The sequence below is a fragment of the Enhydra lutris genome, unplaced genomic scaffold, assembly GCF_002288905.1.
Source record: "Enhydra lutris kenyoni isolate GAN:26980312 unplaced genomic scaffold, ASM228890v2 scaffoldscaffold23, whole genome shotgun sequence".
Taxonomy (NCBI): domain Eukaryota; kingdom Metazoa; phylum Chordata; class Mammalia; order Carnivora; family Mustelidae; genus Enhydra; species Enhydra lutris.
This window is the reverse complement of record NW_019154107.1, coordinates 30,557,419-30,578,335: the sequence shown is the minus strand read 5'-3', so window position 1 is coordinate 30,578,335 and position 20,917 is coordinate 30,557,419. Positions and strand designations below refer to the sequence as shown.

General features: G+C 35.1%; 1 protein-coding gene across 1 annotated transcript; it reads left to right on the top strand.

The window, feature by feature from the left end:
* Window positions 1-1,234: 1,234 nt before the first annotated feature.
* LOC111150332 (putative G antigen family E member 3) lies at window positions 1,235-7,185 on the top strand. Its single transcript, XM_022507775.1, has 4 exons — window positions 1,235-1,318; window positions 1,760-1,868; window positions 3,930-3,980; window positions 7,163-7,185. The coding sequence occupies exons 1-4, from the start codon at window positions 1,235-1,237 to the stop codon at window positions 7,183-7,185; spliced, it is 267 nt and encodes an 88-aa protein (XP_022363483.1).
* Window positions 7,186-20,917: the final 13,732 nt, after the last annotated feature.

Here is a 20,917-nt window from a genome sequence, read left to right as displayed (position 1 = left end):
GCATGTATAAAAATAATAAAAACATCCATTTCTGTCACGTTGTTCTGAGAAACATTCTTCACAGAGGGTAACCTGGGGTTATCTGTCTCCAAAGTTTCTGGATGCACAGGAAAGACTAGACGGGAAGAAAAAGCCCTGTTTCTTGTTGTCGGGAGGCCTTGTTCTCGCGTGGTTCTGAGTCTCAGTGGCAACCTCTAGCAAACCTCAACCCACATTTCACGTGCCTCAGTCAGTGCGCATGCCCGTTGCTGTGCATGTCAGTTGCTGCACATGCGCCTTGCAGTCAGTGTTCTGTGAGCAGAGCTGAGGCGGAGGCCGTCGTGTTCCGTACGTCTTGGTTCTTTCTGTCGAAGACGCTCCTGGTAGGTCCACAAATCAGTTTTTCCAGGAATCTTAAGTGTGATTTAGTGTAAAGGGGGTGGTCTTGGGCTTCGGGCAAGTCCAGGTGGCACAATCGGTAGCCTCCAGGAAGGAAGGTTTTCTGTTGGTCGCCATTCTTCTCACAGGCGTTGTGACCGTCATGGCGGTTGTTAGTCGGCGTGGGGGTGGGAGGGCGGGCAAGGGAGGAACGTGAGACACAGAGAGAACGGGTCAGATAAAGATGGGGGTGCGCCTTGGGGTTATTATTTGAGGTGTTTGGGTCCCGAAAGTACCTGGAACTGCCGGCAGAGCGCGGAAGCTGGATTCCTCACTGGGGCCCTGGGCAGGGAGCCAGCCAGATGGGCAGAAAAAAAGGGTCTAGAAACGGGGAATGCTGTGGGGTTGTAACTGCTTTCTGAGATTTGTGGTGTACGTGCGAAGTGCAGGGGAGGAGAGGACCGTTTAATCGGTGTTGACACTAAATATCTCTGCCCTTGTAGTGTGAAAACAGCCATATATCCTGGGGCTTTGAAAGTATTTTGGGGGCGCCTGGGTGGCTCATTCAGTTAAACGTCTGCCTTTGGCTTAGGTCATGAACCCAGGGTCTTGGGATGGAGCCCCACATCGGACTCCCTGCTGGGTGGGGATTCTGCTTCTCCCTCTCCTTCTGTTGCTCCCAGGGCTTGTGCTTGGCGAGTGCGCTCGTGTGTGCGCACGCGCTCGCTCTCTCTGATATATAAATAAAATCTTTTTTTAAATAAAAATATCTTCAAAGTTAAAAAAAATTAAAAGAAAATATTTAGCCACGGTAGTGGTATAACTATTCTCTTAGATACATTTTCCAAATACCAATATTCTACTTTCAGGGTGAATTATGAGTGGGCATGTAAAACCAAGATCCAAATCTAAACAAAGAAGAAATGATCAAAAGTGTTCCCAGGGAATTGAAACTGTGGTTGTGAGTACTTTAACATTTGATGTTTTCTATTACCAGAAATTTATTTTTTTGAAAAATTTGCTAAACTACTATGGATACAATGATAAGTTTTCTCTGGTGATAATGGGAGGGAAACACTGATCTAGGAGAATTCCATTGGGGTGTTTCCTATGGAAATATACCCTGGGATTTCTTTCCCATGTTTTTTTAACAACAAACTGCACACATCTATCCCAGTATAATTTAAAGTAGCCTCCAAAGTCCTTGTTGGTATTTCTTCTTGAGTAGTCTATGGGAAGAGTAACTTCATTAAAAATAAGTTTATAGAACCTGGTTTTAAAAATGCCTTTATACTTATTTATGACTAGATATATCTGTGTATTTTATGATTTATATTGTTGGCATGTATGAAGAACAAAACTTTTTATTTGCCCATGTGTGTGCATGCACACACACCTCTAGGCCCAGCAGCTCAGTGATGAGCAACTGAAACAGAAGGAGGCACCACCTTCGAGTCAGGATATTATACCTGATCAAGGGAAGGAAGCTGAAGGAGGACCTGTGGCTCAAGGTGAAGGGAAAGGGAAGAAGAAAGCTTAAGGGGGCTGGGGGCATATGTGGGCATCATGCATTATGACATATCGTAACAGGAGGAAGGAAAACAGATTATCTCAAACCTTTCCTGAAAGTAGGCTGAAAATATGAGGAGACAATATTCGCAGCTTTGTGTGGTCTTCACTATAATGAATTTGCGCTTTTTGTACAAGATTTTTTTTTTTGCTTGAAAATACAGACCTTGCCAAAACAGAAGAAACTGTATTCAATTATAACTACAAAAATTGCACATCATTTCAGTAGTTTGTTTTCCTCAGAACGTTGTTATGTGACCTTTTTAATCATTGCATCAAAAGCATAAATGATTTAAAAAAAGTGTAAGCAACTTTTAACAGCACATGCCAAGTCAACATATAACACCTGGAATAAGAGCCTCTTTGCATAAGGATGGTAGTCTTATTTTATTAGAAAACAGGCTCAGGGATCATGGTTTGCCAAAGAGCACTTCACTCATGGAGGCATAACTCATATTTCATTCCAAGATTTATGTTCTTCTTACCACATATGTTGTTGTATGAGAAGTGTATGAAATCTTGCCATTTGCAATGATGTGGATGGAGCTAGAATGTATTATGCTAAGCAAATTAAATCAGAGAAAGATAAATATACGATTTCACTCATGTGAGATTTAAGAAACAAAACAGATGAACACAGAAAAAAGAGAGGCAAGCCAAGAAACAGACTCTTAACTATAGAGAAAAAACTGTGGGTTACTGGAGGGGAGCTGGGCTGGGGTGAGAGGGTGGTGGGTGGGATGGGTTAAACAGGTAATTGGTCTTAAGGAGGGTATTTTTTTGTGATGAGCACTGGATGTTGTATGTAAGTGATGAATCATTAAATTCTACATCTGAAACTAATATTATACCATTTGTTAATTAACTGGAATTTAAATACAAACTTTAAGAAAAAAATAAAGACAAACAAAAGTGAATTGCTTTGTATAAAATGCTTAATATTCAAATATGTCTTTACTGTAAAGTAGCTCAGTCCTGGCCCAGGAATAAATGCAGTTCAGTGGAGCAGGAGAAAGACTCCAGAAGAGAGCTCAATAAATGATAGCCACTATTTCCTTTTATTGTTAGTTTGATCTGGTAAACTTGGTAATAGCTGGGTAATGTAGAATACTGGCATATAATTAAATATATTAGTATGATTTTTAAATTGGCTTTTAAAAGATGTTTAAATACTTCTATGATTAGGAAAATCAAAAGTACCTTAAAATTACCATACAACCAAAAACTTTCTTCTAAATATAGTATTTTTACCATTTATACTCAATTATTTACATAATTCAGGGCATGGATTATTTTAGCAATTCATTGTTAAAAGATTTCCACTATATGACTGACAGCAAAGCCCATTAATTTCCTTCCAACCTACTTCCTTTATTCTCATTTTAGGACAGAAATTTTGCTAATACTTTGATGGTATTTTTGATACTTTGTTCTAAATAGGACTTGTTTATGAAAAATTACTTATAGGACCTTTGTACCTTAATATAGCTAGTTAATTTTAATAAAGTAAGTTTCAGGTTACCCCAAAAGGGGTTGTGTGTCATGACTACAAGATTTGTCATAAGCCCAAATATGCCCATAGTGAATCCTTCAGAAAATTACTTTTTTATTGTAGTTAAAATCCTGTCCATAGTGTGGATTTCAGATTTTGTAGATAGCTGATGCTCTCTACTCTTGGTGGTGATATAATTTTATATATATATATATATATATATATATATATATATATATATATAAAATATATATGATATATAATATCCTTGTGATATAATGGAAATGTAAATGTAGTGTGTTTATCTTTTTGTGTGCATGGTTTATCTTTAGATTGTCATTTAAAATAGTTTTTCATAATATAGGAAAAGAAAGATGTAAGTCTCTCCTTCCATCATAGTTATCATCATAGTAACCTGCAGGATTTCATTTCATATAACTGAAGGAATAAATATTTTTTCCTTATTTATATTTCATGTTCATTGCTTAACCTGTTAACTTTTTTTTTTAAGAGCCTGATGTGGAAGTTGATCTCTGGGAGCTGGCTGAGCCAAAGACTTGGGGTAAGGGTAAAGATGGTCTGAATGACAAGGGGCAAATTTACCAAATGTAGAGCCCATTAAAATGCCAGAAGCAGGTATGTTACCCATTAAGAATGCAAAGTATGTGGTTTTAGTTTTCAGAATATTTTATCACCAATAATATAGACATAACATTATTATTACTTAAATAAAAACAGTTGCATTTTAAATCCTTTCCCCAAAGAAGCCTCAAATGACTAAAAAAGAAAGTGACAAGAGATATTCAAGTTTATTATTCTTCATATAATAAAGATTATTTGGCAGGTAATTTGGACCCTAAGTGCCTGACTGCCTTACTTATAGACCATCAGATCTAGAAACAAATTTGGTCAAAGCCATATTGAATTATGAAATATAAAAACATTTTCTTACTTTTGAGTGTAAGTACTTTAACCAAGAGCTGATAATTTTCAGATTCTTTCATAATTTCCACTTTTACAAATACATAATCCATTTATAATAAATATCAGCTTATATAAAATATACTGAGGCACTAAAGTAGGTTCTACCACCAGCTCTAACATAATTTGTATGATTCCAGGAGAATCCCTTAACTTCTAAACTCACCTTTACTCCTGTATAATTAGTGAAGTCAAATCAGATATATTAAAGTAACTTTTAATGCTGATTTTTACATTCTCTGGTTCTGTTGGACAGCATGTATAGAATACAAAGATAGGCTATTTTGCATGACTCAATTGTAAAATATCATCTGGCATCAAATTTTAACATTTGAATTGAGATTTCATTGCTACTAAGATAATGAGTAAATACTGCTTGATGTTTTTTTTTCTATATGGAAACCCAAATAGGTGTAGGTAGATTCCATCAAATTCTGATTTCTTTTGGCTGTTAAAAAAAAATTGCATTTTAAGTCCTTTTTCCCAATGAAGCCTCAAATGACTACATAAGAAAATGGCAAGAGGGAGTCAAGTTTCTAGTATCCGTGGCAGATCAAGTAGAGAAAATCCATGTAATCACTGAAGCTCAAGATGGGTTTAAGATCTCTGTGCTAGGGGCACCTGGGTGGCTCAGTGGGTTAAAGCCTCTGCCTTCAGCTCAGGTCATGATCTCAGGGTTCTGGGATCGAGCCCCACATGGGGCTCTCTGCTCAGCGGGGAGCCTGCTTCCCTTCCTCTCTCTCTGCCTGCCTCTCTGCCTACTTGTGATCTCTGTCTGTCAAATAAATAAATAAAATCTTAAAAAAAAAGGTAGGACCACAAAAAAAAAAAAGTAGGACCTCCTTTAAAAAAAAAAAAAAAAAAAAAGATCTTTGTGCTAAGCACACTCACTATCCCGTCAGTCTTCATGAGCTACTGTCCCTAATAAAAATGTGAACACTATGATAACATCACCTGTAATCATAGGAAAAGTGACATAAATTTCTGCCTTGAGACATATATTTGTAAGATTTGAAGTTTAAAGTCTTTAACTTTAATAATTCCTAAGTAATCAACATATTTTATACATTTGTTTTTCTAATCATTGACCATTATAAGAGCTTCTGAATTTAAATGACACATTTGGTATTTAGAGAGGAAATTACCTTTCATTGGCCTAAACTTTTTTAGTCTACATTGCTGAACCATTCCATTAGACTACTTATATAAAAAATAGTTTTCAGACTATTTCTGGGAGCCTACTGAACATGGCTAAAATGTACTCATAGGAAGATCACAGTCTTTAAAATGCATGTTATTACTTAGATAATACATTACATCAGTATCCAATATAAAAGGCAAGAAAAAAAGAAGCAATGGAATAAACCTAACAAAAAGGAAAAAGGTACTTAATAAAAGGTATGAAATATTAGTAAAAGGGAAAGTAATGCAACTAATAAATCAGGAAGATTGCTCTTCTAAAAAATATTTATGAAGAGTATCCTCTAGTGTACATAATCTTGAAGAAATTTTTAAAAATGAAGTGTACATAATAAGGAATATGAACAAGACACTAATAAAGGGTATTTTATATAATTGAAAGTGAATATGTTCTTGAACTCTTAATATTTTTAAAGTATGGATGAAATGATTGATATATTAGGAAAACTTATATATCCCTGTAGTATGTGAATATCTGAACATTGCAGATACTGTGAGAAAACTTATGAAGTTTGTCAGAGTTGTCCCTCAGAAGCACTTACTTTTAGTGAATAATATGATATTGATTGTATACTTGAAAGGTGGAGAGAATAAACATTCTTAAACATTCTCACACACAACAAGTTAACTATATGCAGTGATGGATATGTTAATTACTCATGTTTATTTGGTAATCACAGTGTACAAGTAGGAGAAAATCATCATGTACACTTGAAGTATATACAAGTATATTTGACAATTATTCCTCAATAAAAGTTTTTTGAAAAGCACTTACTTTTAGAAACAAATGTTTGACTTTTCTAGGTATCTTCCTCTCCCTTTCTTCATTCATTTCCTTTTTCCCCTCCTCAATTCATTCCCTCCATTTTTGTATCATGCTATAAAGACATGGTATATATGTGCTTCACATTTTGATGTCAGAAACAATGGTGATGACTTAAAATCAGTATGACCATGTAATTTATGATACAAATGGTCAAATGTGAAAAAAAGGCATTATTCATAATCAGAGTAGGATTATAGGTGGAAATGGGGACAAATGGTTACCAATCACATAAGAGCCAAACTAGCTCAAAAAAACATTTTTGACCTCAGCACAATAGAGCCAAAACAAATGTAGTACTGGCCTTTCTATTCACTTAAGCAGCAAAAATATGACATTGTCTTAGTTATCTTATATCCAGAATGTTATTTCAAGAGGAAGCTTTTATTTTATTTATTTTTAAATATTTTTTATTTACTTAGCACAAACACACAAGTGGGGGAGGGGCAGAGGGCGAGAAAGAGAATATCCAATAGACTCCATGCTGAGCCCTACATGGTCTTGATCTCATGACCCTGACATCATGACCTGAGTTCTGTTCATTTATTATATTCTGAACTTGAACAGCCTTTTTGTTTCCTTGTACCCAGAGAAAGAGTAATGTTTAAAAATATTGATTAAATATATGCTTAGAAATCTATCTTATAAAACCGAAACTATAGTGTTTGTTGTATACATTTAATGTACTATAAATAAAATTCTGCTAAGTAATGTTTCCAACTGTTTTGTTTACCTTACAGATGAAGGGCAATCACAGGTTTAAAAGAAGACTGAAGCTGAAAAGAAGCTTAAAAGAAGCTGAAACCATGCAAACTGTTCTTATGTTGGATATTTCACTGTTAAAACTTTCTCAATAAAGTTTTACAACTTTCTCCAAAGAATCATGCAAATATTTTTTAAACTTATTTCTAAGCATTGATGCTATTGAAAATCATATCACTTCATTTATTATTTCCCTGAGAGAGAACATTTATTGAACATCTACTTTGTAATTTTCATATGTCTTTTTTATTCAAGTATAATTAATATTCAGTGTTATATTAGTTTCAGGTATACAATATAAAAATTCAACAATTCCACACATCACCTGCTGGTCATCAAGATAAATACACTGTTAACCCCCTTTACCTATTTTACCCATCCCCCCCACCCACCTCTCTTCTGGCAACCATCAGTCTGTTCTTTGTATTTAAGAGTCTGTTTTTTATTTGTCTCCTTTTTTCTTTGTTCATTTTGTTCATTATTGTGATTTATCTGGTATATACAGATGTATTTGTAAATTGATGTTCTCTCCAGCAACTTTGCTAAATATGCTTTTTAATTTTGAAAGTCCATGTCTAGCTTCTTTTTGGTTTTCTTTTTTTTTTTTAAGATTTTATTTATTTATTTGACAGAGATCACAGTAGGTGAAGAGATAGGCAGAGAGAGGAGGAAGCAGGCTCCCCGCTGAGCAGAGAGCCCGATGCTGGGGCTCGATCCCAGGGTCCTGGGATCATGACCTGAGCCAAAGGCAGAGGCTTTTTAACCCACTGAGCCACCCAGGCGCCCCCTTATTTTTGGTTTTCAACGTATACAATCATACAGTCTTTGAATATTAACAGTTTGCTTCTCTGTTGTTTTTTTTTTAAAGATTTTATTTATTTATTTATTTGACAGAAAGAGATCACAAGCCGATGGAGAGGCAGGCAGAGAGAGACAGAGAGGGAAGCAGGCTCCCCGCTGAGCAGAGAGCCCGATGTGGGACTCGATCCCAGAACCCCGAGATCATGACCCGAGCCGAAGGCAGCGGCTTAACCCACTGAGCCACCCAGGCGCCCCCTTCTTTTTGGTTTTCAACATATACAATCATACAGTCTTTGAATATTAACAGTTTGCTTCTCTGTTTTAAACATTGTAACTTTTCTCATTTTATAACATTGGACAGACCCACCCCATACAATGTTGAATAGAACTGGTAATATTGGACATTGTTGTCTTATTCCTGATAAAAAAAAATGGAAATTTATAAAGTTCACCATGTTTATTGTATAGTAAAGGAAGTTTTATTCTAATCCTAGCTTGCTAAAAATATTTATCTTGGATATATGCTGACTTTCATCAAACACTTGTAGTATATTTATTGAGATGATCGTAGGATTTTTTTTCTCCTTTAATCTGTTAATGTGGTGAATTACATAGGTAAATTCCTATGTTTTAACCAACTATACATTATTGGGGCGGAAATGGATATATTCTTTCAGAAGAATATTTTTCTGAATATTCAAAAGATACTGTTCTTTCAGAATAATGATATATTATTCTGAATAATCTAAGTCTTAATAATTTGTTTAGAATTTTTGTGTATGTCCTCATGAGTGACATTAACCTGTATTTTTATTTTATGCATTCTCTTTTTTGGACTTTGGTGTCAAGGTAACACTAGCTTCATAAAATGAATTGGCATGTAAAACCCTTATCTACTCCTTGGAACTGAAGACTGACAGGCTGTGAGTAATGCAGGGCTAGACTTTCCCATGTTTAGCTGTTTCTGAATTGTATCTCCTTTTTAGCACTGGACCCTACTTAAAGTACAGTAACTATCTTTTCAAGCCTTGTGAGTTGCCCATCTTTCCTACAAGATACTCCTAATGATGCTATCACCATGCAAGCTACCTGTTCCTGTTTCTATGCTGATATTCTATACCCAGAAAGTTAAACATCATGGCTCCATTAACTTGCACATTTAATGGTTGTGAATGGCTGACCAACCAGAGCTGTATATAGTTATGACAGTAACTCCATTTATTGTGTTCTTTAATAATAACAGGAGTTACAAAAACTCATATTTGTAAGGTGTGTACTAAGCCACTTCTTTTTCCTATGTTTCATGCATTTATGACCTCATTTTATATATTTGATGATCTCACAAAAAAGGTCAGAGTGTACCCAAAACTTGTATCTGACTCCAGTAAGCTGCAGATTTGGAGATTCAAGTTCTAAGAAGACTTGCTCTTTCTCAAAGTAAATAAAAAAGCCTTGCTCTTTCTCAAAGTAAATATTTCTGAAAATGTTGCTCTTCCTCAAAGTAAATACTTCTGAAAATGTTGAATCTAGGAAAACTCAGAGTGTACATTATGGCTATCATGGTAATCTGATATTTTTATAAAAATTTATAGTAATTTTTTCACTATTTGACATAAAAGATTTTGTTCTTCTCTTGAAGGAAAGTTTTCCCCAAATGTATCCCACACATCATATAGTGTCCTAAATGAAATCATTGATAACAGAAACAAAATATTTTGATAACATAAATTACTGTGCTATAGAAAAATATAGAATATTAAAGCCATTTGGAATAGTTTGTATGAAGAAAAATGAGATGATCATACAAGCACCCATGGCAAAAGATCACAAAATCTGCAGAATTTCTGACTTCTCTTCAAAAGTTACTCAAAGGCAGGGAGGATGTTACACGTAACTAATGAATCATTGAACACTACATCAAATAGTACATAATAATGTACTATACAGTGGCTACCTGAACATAATAAAATAAATAAAGGCAGAGAGGGAAAAGCCACAAATCTCACCCTCTAGATACATCTCCATCACCTAACAATCACCATATCTCAGAAGCATCTCCAAGAGGCTAGTTTTAGCCTTACACCCCTATTAGTCTGCACAATACAAGAATTACATCACTGAGCCACCCCATTTGCATCTTCAAACTCAAAAAAAAAAAGCTTCTGTAACTAAGGGCACTACTCAAAATTCACCTCATTTAGGGACTGGGAAGGGATTATAAGCAGCAATTGTTTCCCCACTTTATAGAGGATGAAAAAATACTCCCTAGTCAAAAAGTACTGAAAATTGAAGGTTCAAATTAAAAATGAGACTACAGGTAGGGTGTCACACTTTGCTATAAAATTTATGAGAGGTCCCTAGGTTGTGGAGTTAGATTTTTTAAAAAATGAAGGCCTACGTAAAAGGGAAAGGGGGAATGGCTGAAGCAAATTAACTTGGTTCCTACCTATTCTGCCTCCTTATAGACTATGGCACGAAATAGCTATGGGTTTCAGTCCTGGTTCTGACAAACACTGACTATATGATGACAGGAAAGGTATTTAGATCCACTGGGTCTGTTTCATTTCTAAAATAGAAATTATAGTATTTACACTAAATAATTTCTATGAAGAATAAATGAAATAACATGAAGTAGGCATTATATTGCAAATGGATTTGGCTCCTTCCTTTTTTTTATTTAACCTTTCAAATGTTTTTGTTTCATTTACCATCACAATTACACCTCTAGCAAATAGTACTGATTCTGAATTTCAAGTAGAGATATAAAGCTAACTTTTTAAATTATCTGAGTTTAGAAACTTGATTTCAATATATTTACTGATTAAATAACAGTGTAGCTGGTGTTAGATATGGCATCCATTCTAAAGTGGGTTTGTAAATATCTGAGGTCTGACAAGGCTGCTCTAAGTCACGATATGTGCTGAAAACTGTGTTCCTTGCTATGTGTGCCAAAGGAAAAAAGTCAATGTTCTGGCCATGCAACCCACACAAGTCGACACCAGAGTCTGTCAAGTGGTCCTTAAGTAACACTGCAGAAGCCAACAGGACCACATGCTTAACCACAGCAGCTGTTATTTTGGCTTATTACACTTCTGTAGATTTGACCAGTCAGGAAACAGTAAGCCCAAATGGATTCAAATAGTTTATTACTTACAGACACAGAAAAAGCAGTATCAACTTGGTGTCAGCTCCCTGCACCAGTAGTCATACAGGGACTGATACTGAATGGGAGTTGTTCAGTGACAGACAACACAGGCCGGTGGGTCTCTCTGCCAGTGTGAAGTTCACAGCTGTACCCCAAATGGTGTTAAGTGGACCCTGTAATCCACAGCTGTACTCTCAGGTGGAGCAAGGAGGAATGTCCTGCAGCCAACTGAAATCAGAGATGGATGCAAATTGACCTTGTGTCAGCCTCCAGCTAGATAAGGAGGCTGGTGAGAAAGTACTTTGTAGCAGCTTCTCATCAGGCTGCTTATCCCCACAACCACCACCCCCCACCCGCTCCAAGAGGAATCACAAGGTATTCTGCCAAGAGTCAGGTGCCTGCAGTCTAGGTTTGCCTACATGCCCTAAGTAGGAACATGCAAATTCACCAGGGCAACAAAGCAGAGCCAGTTCCCTACAATGTTTGGCACCAAACAAAATGTATGATACCTACAAATATAAAATCTATAATTCTCACTTCTAAATGGAGGAGGTGCTTTTCTTGTTGGGAGTCGTTACAAAAGATCAATTCAGTACACATGCACTGATTTTTAGCTTCTTTCAGGAAATATCTGGGATGCCAGAAATGAAAAGACTAAGGACATGTGGTGCTTGCTAAAAGAGTTATCACTCTGGTGAGGCAGATAGATAAACAGAAAAGCTATTGAAATGCAGAGTGGAAATGCAGGAAGGAACCCAGAAAACAAAACAAAATAACAAAACAAAACAAAACACAGTGAGTGGGGTGGCCAGGAAGCAAGAGGAAAATCAGGAGTAAAGAGTACTCAGAGTAAAAGAGGCCACCTGAGTTCCCACATCCACTGGTCACTGAGTTTGTATATGTGATCTTGCTGATGTGAGGCTAGGTGACATTTATGCTCCACATTCAAATCTAAAATAACTGATCAACCTCACACTTAAAAACTAAATTCGGTTGACCCTTGAACAACATGGGGATTAGGTGAGCTGACCCCCTTACACAGTCAAAAATCCATATATAATTTTGACTCCAAAAATAACTAATAGCCTACTTTTCATTGGTGTAAATTAACACATATTTTTGTCTGTTGTACATATTATATACTGTATTCTTACAATAAGCTACAGAAAGGATTTAAGAAAATCATAAGAGAAAATACATTTACAGTATTTTACTGTATTAATTGAAAAAAAAAATCTACATACAAGTGGACCTGCACAGTTCAAACCTGCATTGTTCAAGGGTTAACTATAATCAGAGTGGCCAATTTTCATTAAAAAATATATCTAAACTAAAAGATAACCTAGTGGGGGCACCTGGGAGGCTCAGTGGGTTAAGCCTCTGCCTTCGGCTAGGGTCGTGATCTCAGCGTCCTGGGATTGAGCCCCACATCGGGCTCTCTGCTCAGCAGGGAGCCTGCTTCCTCCTCTCTGTCTCTGTCTGCCTCTCTGCATACTTGTGATCTCTATCTGTCAAATAAATAAAAAAAAATCTGCTCAGTTATCTCCATTTTATTAACTAAATAACTGAGGATAAAAAAAGATAAATACCTTATTCAAGGTCACCACATCAATCCGTTTAATTTCTTTGATCAGTATTTTATGGTGTTTACTGTAAAGTCTTTTGCCACTTTGGTTAAATGAGTCCTAAGAATTTTATTCTTTTTGATGCTATTGTGAATAGAATTTTTAAAATTCCCTGATCAATGTTTCATTATTGGTGTATAAAATAAAACTGGTTTCTGTAATTTTACTGCAATTGTTGCAATTTTACTGAAATTGTTGATTAGTTCCAATATATTTTTGGTTGAGTCCTTGGAGTTTTCTATATGCAAAATCATATCTTCTCCAAATAGCAAGAGTTTTACTTCTTCCTCTCTGATCTTAATATTGTTTGTTTCCATCTCCTCGTTACTTCAGTTAGGACTTAAAGTGCTATACTAAATAACACTGGTAAAGAGGGGGCATCCTTGTCTTCTTCCTGATCTTAGAGGAAAAGTTTCAATTTTTCTCCTTTGAGTATAATGTTAGCTGCAGATTTTTTGTATATGGTCTTTATTATGTTGTGGTATGTTTCTTCTATTGACAGTATGTTGAAGGATTTTATTGTGAAAAGATGTTGAATACTGCCAAATGCTTTTACTGCATCTATTGTGATGATCATTTGATTTTTTAGAATTTTAATTCTAGTGTAGTTAATGTGTAGTGTTATATAAGTTTCAGGTATATAGTGATTCACTAATTCCATGTATTACTCAATGTTCACCAAGATAAATGTACTCTTAATCCCCTTTACCTATTTACCCATCCCCTCACCCTCCCTTCTGGTAACCACCAGTTTGTTCTCTAGAGGTAAGGGATTGTTTATTTTGTCTCTTTTTTTCCCCCTTTGTCTTATTTTGGAAATTCCACATATGAATGAAATCATATGGTATTTGTCTTTCACTGACTGGATTATTTCACTTAGCATTATACTTTCTAGCTCCATTTATGTTGTTGCAAATCACAAGATTTCATTCTTCTTATGGCTGAATAATATTCCATTGCAAATATATATATACACACCACATCTTCTTTATTCATCTGTCAAAGGATACTTGGGCTGCTTCTATAATTTGGCTATTATAAATAATACTGAAATAAACATATGGGTGCATATATAACTTCAAATTAGTATTTTTATATTCTGTGGGTTAATATCCAGTAGTGTGATTACTGGATCATATGATAATTCTATTTTTAAATTTTTGAGAAACTTGTATACTATATTCTATAGTGGCTGCACCAGCTTGCATTCCCACCAACAGTACATGAGGTTTTCTTTTTTCTCCACATACTCATAAACACTTTTTGTTTCTTGTGTTTTTGATTTTAGCCATTCTGATAGGTGTGAGGTGCCATCTCACTGTGGTTTTGATTTGCATTTCCCTGAGGATAAGTAATCCTGAGCATCTTTTCATGTGTCTGCTATGTATGTCTTCTTTGGAGAACTGTCTGTTCATGTCTTCTGCCCATTTTTAATTGGATTATTTGTTTTTTGGTTGTTGAGTTGTATACATTCTTTAGATATTTTGGGGCTCCACTCCACAATCCAAGAGATCATGACTTGAGCTGAAACCAAGAGTCAGATGCTTAACCAACTGAGCCACCCAGGTGCCCCCACTAGGTTATCTTTTAGTTTCATTGTCTGTTTCCTTTGTTGTACAGAAGCTTTTTATTTTGATGTAATTCAAATAGTTTATTTTTGCTTTTTGTTTCCCTTGCCTTGAGAGACATATCTAGGGGCACCTGGGTGGCTCATTCGTTAAGCGTCTGCCTTTGGCTTGGTCATGAATCCAGGGTTGTGGGATCAAGCCCTACATCGATCAGGCTCTCTGCTCAGAGAGAAACCTTCTCGTCCCTCTTCCACTCCCCCTGTGTGTGTTCCCTCTCTCACTGTGTCTCTGTCAAATAAATAAATAAATAAATAAATAAATAAATAAAATCTTTAAAAGAAAAGGAGACATATCTAGAAAAAAGTCATTATGGTTGATGTCAGAGAAATTACTGCTTGTGCTCTTTTCTAAGATTTTTATGGTTTCAGATCTCACATTTAGGTCCTTAATCCATTTTGAGTTTATTTTGTGTATGGTGTAAGAAAGTGGTCAGTTTCATTCTTTTGCTTGTAGCTACCCAGTTTTCCCAACACCATTTGTTGAAGAGACTCTCCAATTCCCATTGCGTATTCTTTCCTACTTTTTCAAAGATTAATTGACCATATAACTGTGGGTTTATTTCTGGACTTTCTATTCTGCTCCATTGAGTTGATCATGTGATTTTGATCTTTTACTCTATTATTGTGATGTATTACATTTATTGATTTGCATATGTTTGAACCATCCTTGCATCTCAGGAGTAAATCTTACTTTGTCACAGCGTATAATCCTTCTAATGTGTTCTTGAATTTTGGTTTGATATTTTGTTGAGAATTTTTGCATTTATAATCATCAGAGATATTGGGTCTATACTTTTCTTTTCTTATAGTGTCTTTATCTAGCTTTGGGATTGAGATAGTGCTGGCCATAGTCAATGAGCTTGGAAGTGTTCCCTCCTCTTCAAAATGTTCACTGAGTGTGAGGATTGGCATTAATTCCTCGTCGAATATTTGGTACAATTCACCAGTGAAACCATTTGGTCATGGGCTTTTCTTTTGTGGAAGTTTTTCATTTCTATTCAACCTCCTAACTTATTTATTGGTGTGTTTATAATTTCTATTTCTTCAGTCTTGGTAGATTGTATGTTTTGAGGAATTTATTCATTTATTCTAAGTTATCCAATTTGTTGGAGTATCAATATACATAGTATTTCCCTTTAACCCTTTATAGTTCTGTGGTATCCGTTATATCTCCTCTTTGTCTCTAATTTTATTTCAATCTTCTTTTCTGAACTAGTCTAGCTAAAGATTTATCAATGTTATCTTTTCAAAAAGCTAGCGCTTACTTCCATTGATCTTTTCTATTGTTTTTCTACTCTATTGATTTACATTTATGCTCTGTTCTTATTACTTCCTTCCTCCTGCTATCTTTGGGCTTAGTTTATGCTTTTTTTTTTTTTGCTTCCTTGAGATGATGTAAAATTAAGTTGTTTGTTTGAGATCTCTTTTCTATATCCTGTGTTCATGTATTAGAAGTTAATATTGTTAAAATGTTCATGCTATCCAAAGTTGTCCATACATTCAGTGCAATCTTTATCAAAATTCCAATGACATTTTTTTAAAGAAACAGAGAAAAGTCCTAAAATTCATATGGAACCACAAAAGAATAGCCAAAGTAAACTTGCTAAAGAAGAACAAAGCTGGAGTCATCAAAATATATTATAAGCCTACAGTAATTAAAACAATATGGCACTGACATTAAAACAGACATAGACAAATGGAACAGAATAGACAATCCAGAAATAAATCCGTGTATATGTAGTCAACTGATCTTCAACAAGGGTGCCAATAGCTGAGATGGGCAAAGGATAATCTCTTTGAAAAATGGGGCTGTGAAAACTGGATATCCACTTGTAAAAAGATAAAATTGGTCCTCTATCTTACACCATACACAAAAATCAACTCAAGATGGATTGGAGACTCAAATATAAGACCTAAAATTGTAAAACTCCTTGAAAAAAACATAGGGAGAAAACTTCTTGATATTGGTCTGGGCAATGATTTCTTGGCTGTGATAGGCAAAAATAGACAAACGGGACTACACCAAACTAAGAAGCTTCTGTACAGGAAAGGAAGCAATCAGCAGAGTGAAAGGCAAACTTCAGAATAGGAGAAAATATCTGCAAACTATTTATCTGCTGAGGGGTTAATAACCAAAATATATAATAATATCTTACAACTCAATAGCAATAAAACCAAATAACTCAATTTAAAAATATGCAAAGGATCTGAATAGACATTTTCCCAAAGAAGACATAAAAATGGCCACCATGTATATAAAAACATCACTAACCTTCAGGGAAATTTATATCAAAACCACAGTGAGATAACACCCACCTGTTAGGATGTTATTTCTGAAAATAGAAAAAAAGATAACAACAGTGAGGGTGTGGAGAAACTGGAACACTTACACACTTTTGGTTGGAACATATAATGGTGTAGCCACTATGGAAAACAGTGTAAAGTTCCCACAAAAAACCTAAAAACAGAACTACCATATGAGTTATCAATCCCACTTCTGAGTATATATCCAAAAGGATTGAAATAAGATCCCAAAGAGATATCCAAACCCCTGTGTTAATTGCAACATTTTTCACAATAGCCAAGGTATGAAAATAACCCAAATGTCCACTGACAGGTAAATGGATAAAGAAAATGTGGTATATACCTGCAATGGAATATTATTCAGCCTTTAAAAAGAAGGGAATTCTGGCATTTTGTGACAACAGGAATGAACCTGGAGGACATAATGCTAAGTGAAATAATCCAACTGCAGAAGGACAAATACTGCATGATTCCACTTATATGACTATCAAAAAAATAGTCACTCATAGAAGTGGAGAATAGAATGGTAGTTGGCAGGGGCTGGGGAAGGGCAAAATGGAGAATCGGTTTTCAATGGGTATAAAGCTTCGGTTATGCTAAATGAATATATTCTAGAAATCAAGCACCTATAGTTAACAATGGGGTATTTTATACTTTAAAATTTGTTTGATTATAGATCTCATGTAAATAGTCTTAACAAAACAACAAACATACAAACAAAAACAGAAGATACAAGGAAAGTTTTGGATTTGTTTAATGGATATGTTTAATACCTTGGTCATAGTGATGGTATAACAGATGTATGCATATGTCTAATTTCTTCAAGAGGTATACAATAAATATATGCAATTTGAAAGTATCAATTATACCTCAATAAAGCTAAAAACAAAAAGACAAAGAAAATCTATCCACCAGCAACAGGTGATATTAGAGAAGTTTGTCTGTTCATGCAGCACAGTTGGTCATAAAATAATAAAATAAAACAAAACAAAATATAAATAAGATAAAATCAGATACCCTGAGAATCAAAAAGAAAACAAATAAACCTCTCAAAACAAAAATACTAGTCCTTGGTGCAGCCGGTTTTGGACCTAGGATTTTTAGAACCCCATGGGCACTTTTCATAAGAGCCATCATTTTTGCTTAGAACCATCTGTTTTAATTCAAATTCACCAGAAATATTTTTGCTTGCTCTGCTTGTCTCATAAATTTCTTTTTAAAAATTCATCTGAAGTTCTTTTTTACACCTATATTGCCAAACTGCCAAACTATTTTTCAAAGTGGGTTGTTATCACTTTGCAATTCCACAAGTAATATTCGAGGGTTCCATTTGTTCTACATTCTCTGCTCCACATCCTCACCAACACTTGGTATGATCAGTTTTTTAATTTTAAAAAGGTGTGTCATGGTATTTCTTTGGGATTTTAATTTTCTTTTCAATATGTTGAGCATATTTTCATGTGCTCATTTGCCATCTACATACAGTCTTGTCTGTTAAGTTGTCTTGTATGTTTTATTGGATTGTTTGTCCTGTTGTTTGTTGTTTTGAGGATTTACTATTTATTTTTAGTTGTTTTTGATATTCTGAAAGTTTACATTAATACTCCTTTAAGTCTTTTTACATTTTTGCTGGATACTCATGATAATTTTTTTTTAATATTTTATTTATTTATTTGACAGACAAAGGTCACAAGTAGGCAGAGAGGCAGGCAGAGAGAGAGGAGGAAGCAGGCTCCCCGCCAAGCAGAGAGCCCGATGCGGGGCTCTATCCCAGGACCCTGAGATCATGACCTGAGCGGAAGGCAGAGGCTTTAACCCACTGAGCCACCCAGGTGCCCTCATGATAATTATTTTTAAAGAGTTTTCTTGCAATATATCTTTGATAAGTTTCTCCGATTTTTTTTCTCTGTTCTCAGTAATTGGAAAGTTTCTTGATCTAACTCTAGATCACATTTATTAAGAACTTATTTTTTTATTGTTTCACTTCTTTTATCTTTTTATTCGGCTTTCTAAAGATTTGTTCAACTGATGATTTCAAGTCTTCTACTGAATACTTGTCTTTAGCTCCTGATTTCCAGGAGATTTCTGTAAGTCTACTTCATTAATTTAATTAACAGGTGCCTAAAACAAATATACAGCTTATCCAACTAGGCTTACCCAATTTTTGAGTTTGACACCAATATTATGCCAACTTCCTACAAAGTATTGGAAGCTCATTCGTTCCCTCCCCAATGAAAGAGTTTACAGAGCACTAGGTTTGTATGTTTCCCATGATTTATAAGCCCTGACATCCCTGAAACTGACAATAACCTAATGTTTTTTGAAAAGGGCAAAAAATACACTGTGGGAAACAGGAATTCTTAAGTTGTACTGATTTTGGTCGATGTGTTTTCACTGAGCCAATCTCAACTTAGAGCAAGCTAAAACCAGGGAAACATGCTGATTTCTGCTATTGTCCCCAAGTCACCTGATGATTAATTTTGATTAAGACATTTAGGTGAGGAGACCCTCAAGGGGAAGACAAAAAATACAGTCAATAAATAAAGAATGGGAATTGTTTGTTTGTTTGTTTTTTTGTGGAAGCATATAAATCCCTGTTTTCTTCTGCTTAGACTCAAGTCTATCCAGAGTCCAGAGTGTTAACCATATCCATAAAATATGTATGGAAGTCTCCTTTATCCTTCAGCTTTGGATCATAGACCCGTGTCAGGATCCATCTTTGGGTTAGTAGCATATTGAAGATGGATTCCAGCTGCCTCAGCTGGGGACCCTGTGTAAAAGATATATGGGCTTTCTGTTGCTGATGTCATATAAATGAAACTCTAGACTATGTAACCTTTTGAGTGAGGTTATTCTCCACTTTGTATAATGCATTTGAGATTCAGCCATATGGTTGTATATACCAGTATTTCCTTCCTTTTTATCCTTAATAGTATTTCCCTTTATAGATATAATGCAGTTTTTTATACTTTCACCAACTGATGGACATTTGAGTTGTTTTCAGTTCCTTGTATTATGAATAAAGCCACCATAAATTTCTATAGATTTTGAATTAACATAACTATTTTTTTTTCTCTTAGATAATAATCTAGGAGTAGGATTGCTGGGTCACATACTAAGTGTATGTTTCAAACTATAGAAAACTGCCAAGCTGTTTTCCAAAGTAGTTGTATCATTTTACATCCCCAACAGCAATGTATGAGGGTTCCAGTTGCACTGCACACCCTAGTGAGTTTTTAGTACTGATGTTATTTAAGTTTTCTTTCATTTTAGCTATTGGGATAGGTGTGTAGTGGGTAGCTCATTAGGCTTTAGATTTGCATTTCTGTAATGGTTCATGGTTCTTTAATAACCTTATCAGTCATTCATTATTTTCTTTGGTGAAGTGTCCAGTTCTATTTTAAATTAGTTGGTTTCTTATACCAACTTATTATTGGTTATTATTATTATTAGTTGGTTTCTTATACCAACTTATTATTCTCAATAATAAGAGTATTATTGAGATTTGAAGATTCTTTTTATATCCTGGAAATAAGTACTTCATCAGATATGTGTTTTGCAAATATTTTGTACCTGTATGTGACTTGGCTTTTCTTTTCTTAACCATGTCTTCTGAAGAGCATAATTTGTTAATTTTGAAGTACACTGTATCAAGTTTTTAATACATTGTGTTTATGGTGTCTTATTTAAGAAAACTTTGCCTATCTGTGGATCACAAATATCTTCTTCTATGTTTTATTCTAGAAGTTTCATTGTTTTTTTTTAAGATTTCATTTATTTAATTGACAGGCAGAGATCATAAGTATGCAGAGAAGCAGGCAGAGAGAGAGGGGGAAGCAGGTTCCCCACTGAGCAGAGAGCTGGATGCGGGGCTCGATCCCAGGACCCTGGGATCATGGCCCGAGCTGAAGGCAGAGGCTTTAACCCACTGAGCCACCCAGGCGCCCCGAAGTTTCATTGTTTTAAGTATTCCATTTACTCTATAATCCATACTAGGTTAATTTTTGTATTTGGAATAAAGTCAAGATGAGGAGTCATTTTTTTTTTCTTATGGAGTCCAATTATTCCAACATTATTTCTTGAAAACTTATCTTTCTCCATTGAATTGACTTTGCACCTTTGCTGAAAATTAATTGATCATATGTATGAATCTATTTCTGGACTGCTCTGGCATGTCAATTTCTTCCCAATACCACACTGCCTTGATTACTATAAGATTATATTTAATTTT

Bases quoted from the DNA above. Each gene is read 5' to 3' on its own strand.
- LOC111150332 (XM_022507775.1), top strand. From the start codon at position 1,235: ATGAGTGGGCATGTAAAACCAAGATCCAAATCTAAACAAAGAAGAAAT. The intron at 1,319-1,759 runs GTGAGTACTTTA...ACACACCTCTAG, and splicing joins AGGGAATTGAAACTGTGGTT to GCCCAGCAGCTCAGTGATGA. The intron at 3,981-7,162 runs GTAAGGGTAAAG...TTTACCTTACAG, and splicing joins GGCTGAGCCAAAGACTTGGG to ATGAAGGGCAATCACAGGTT.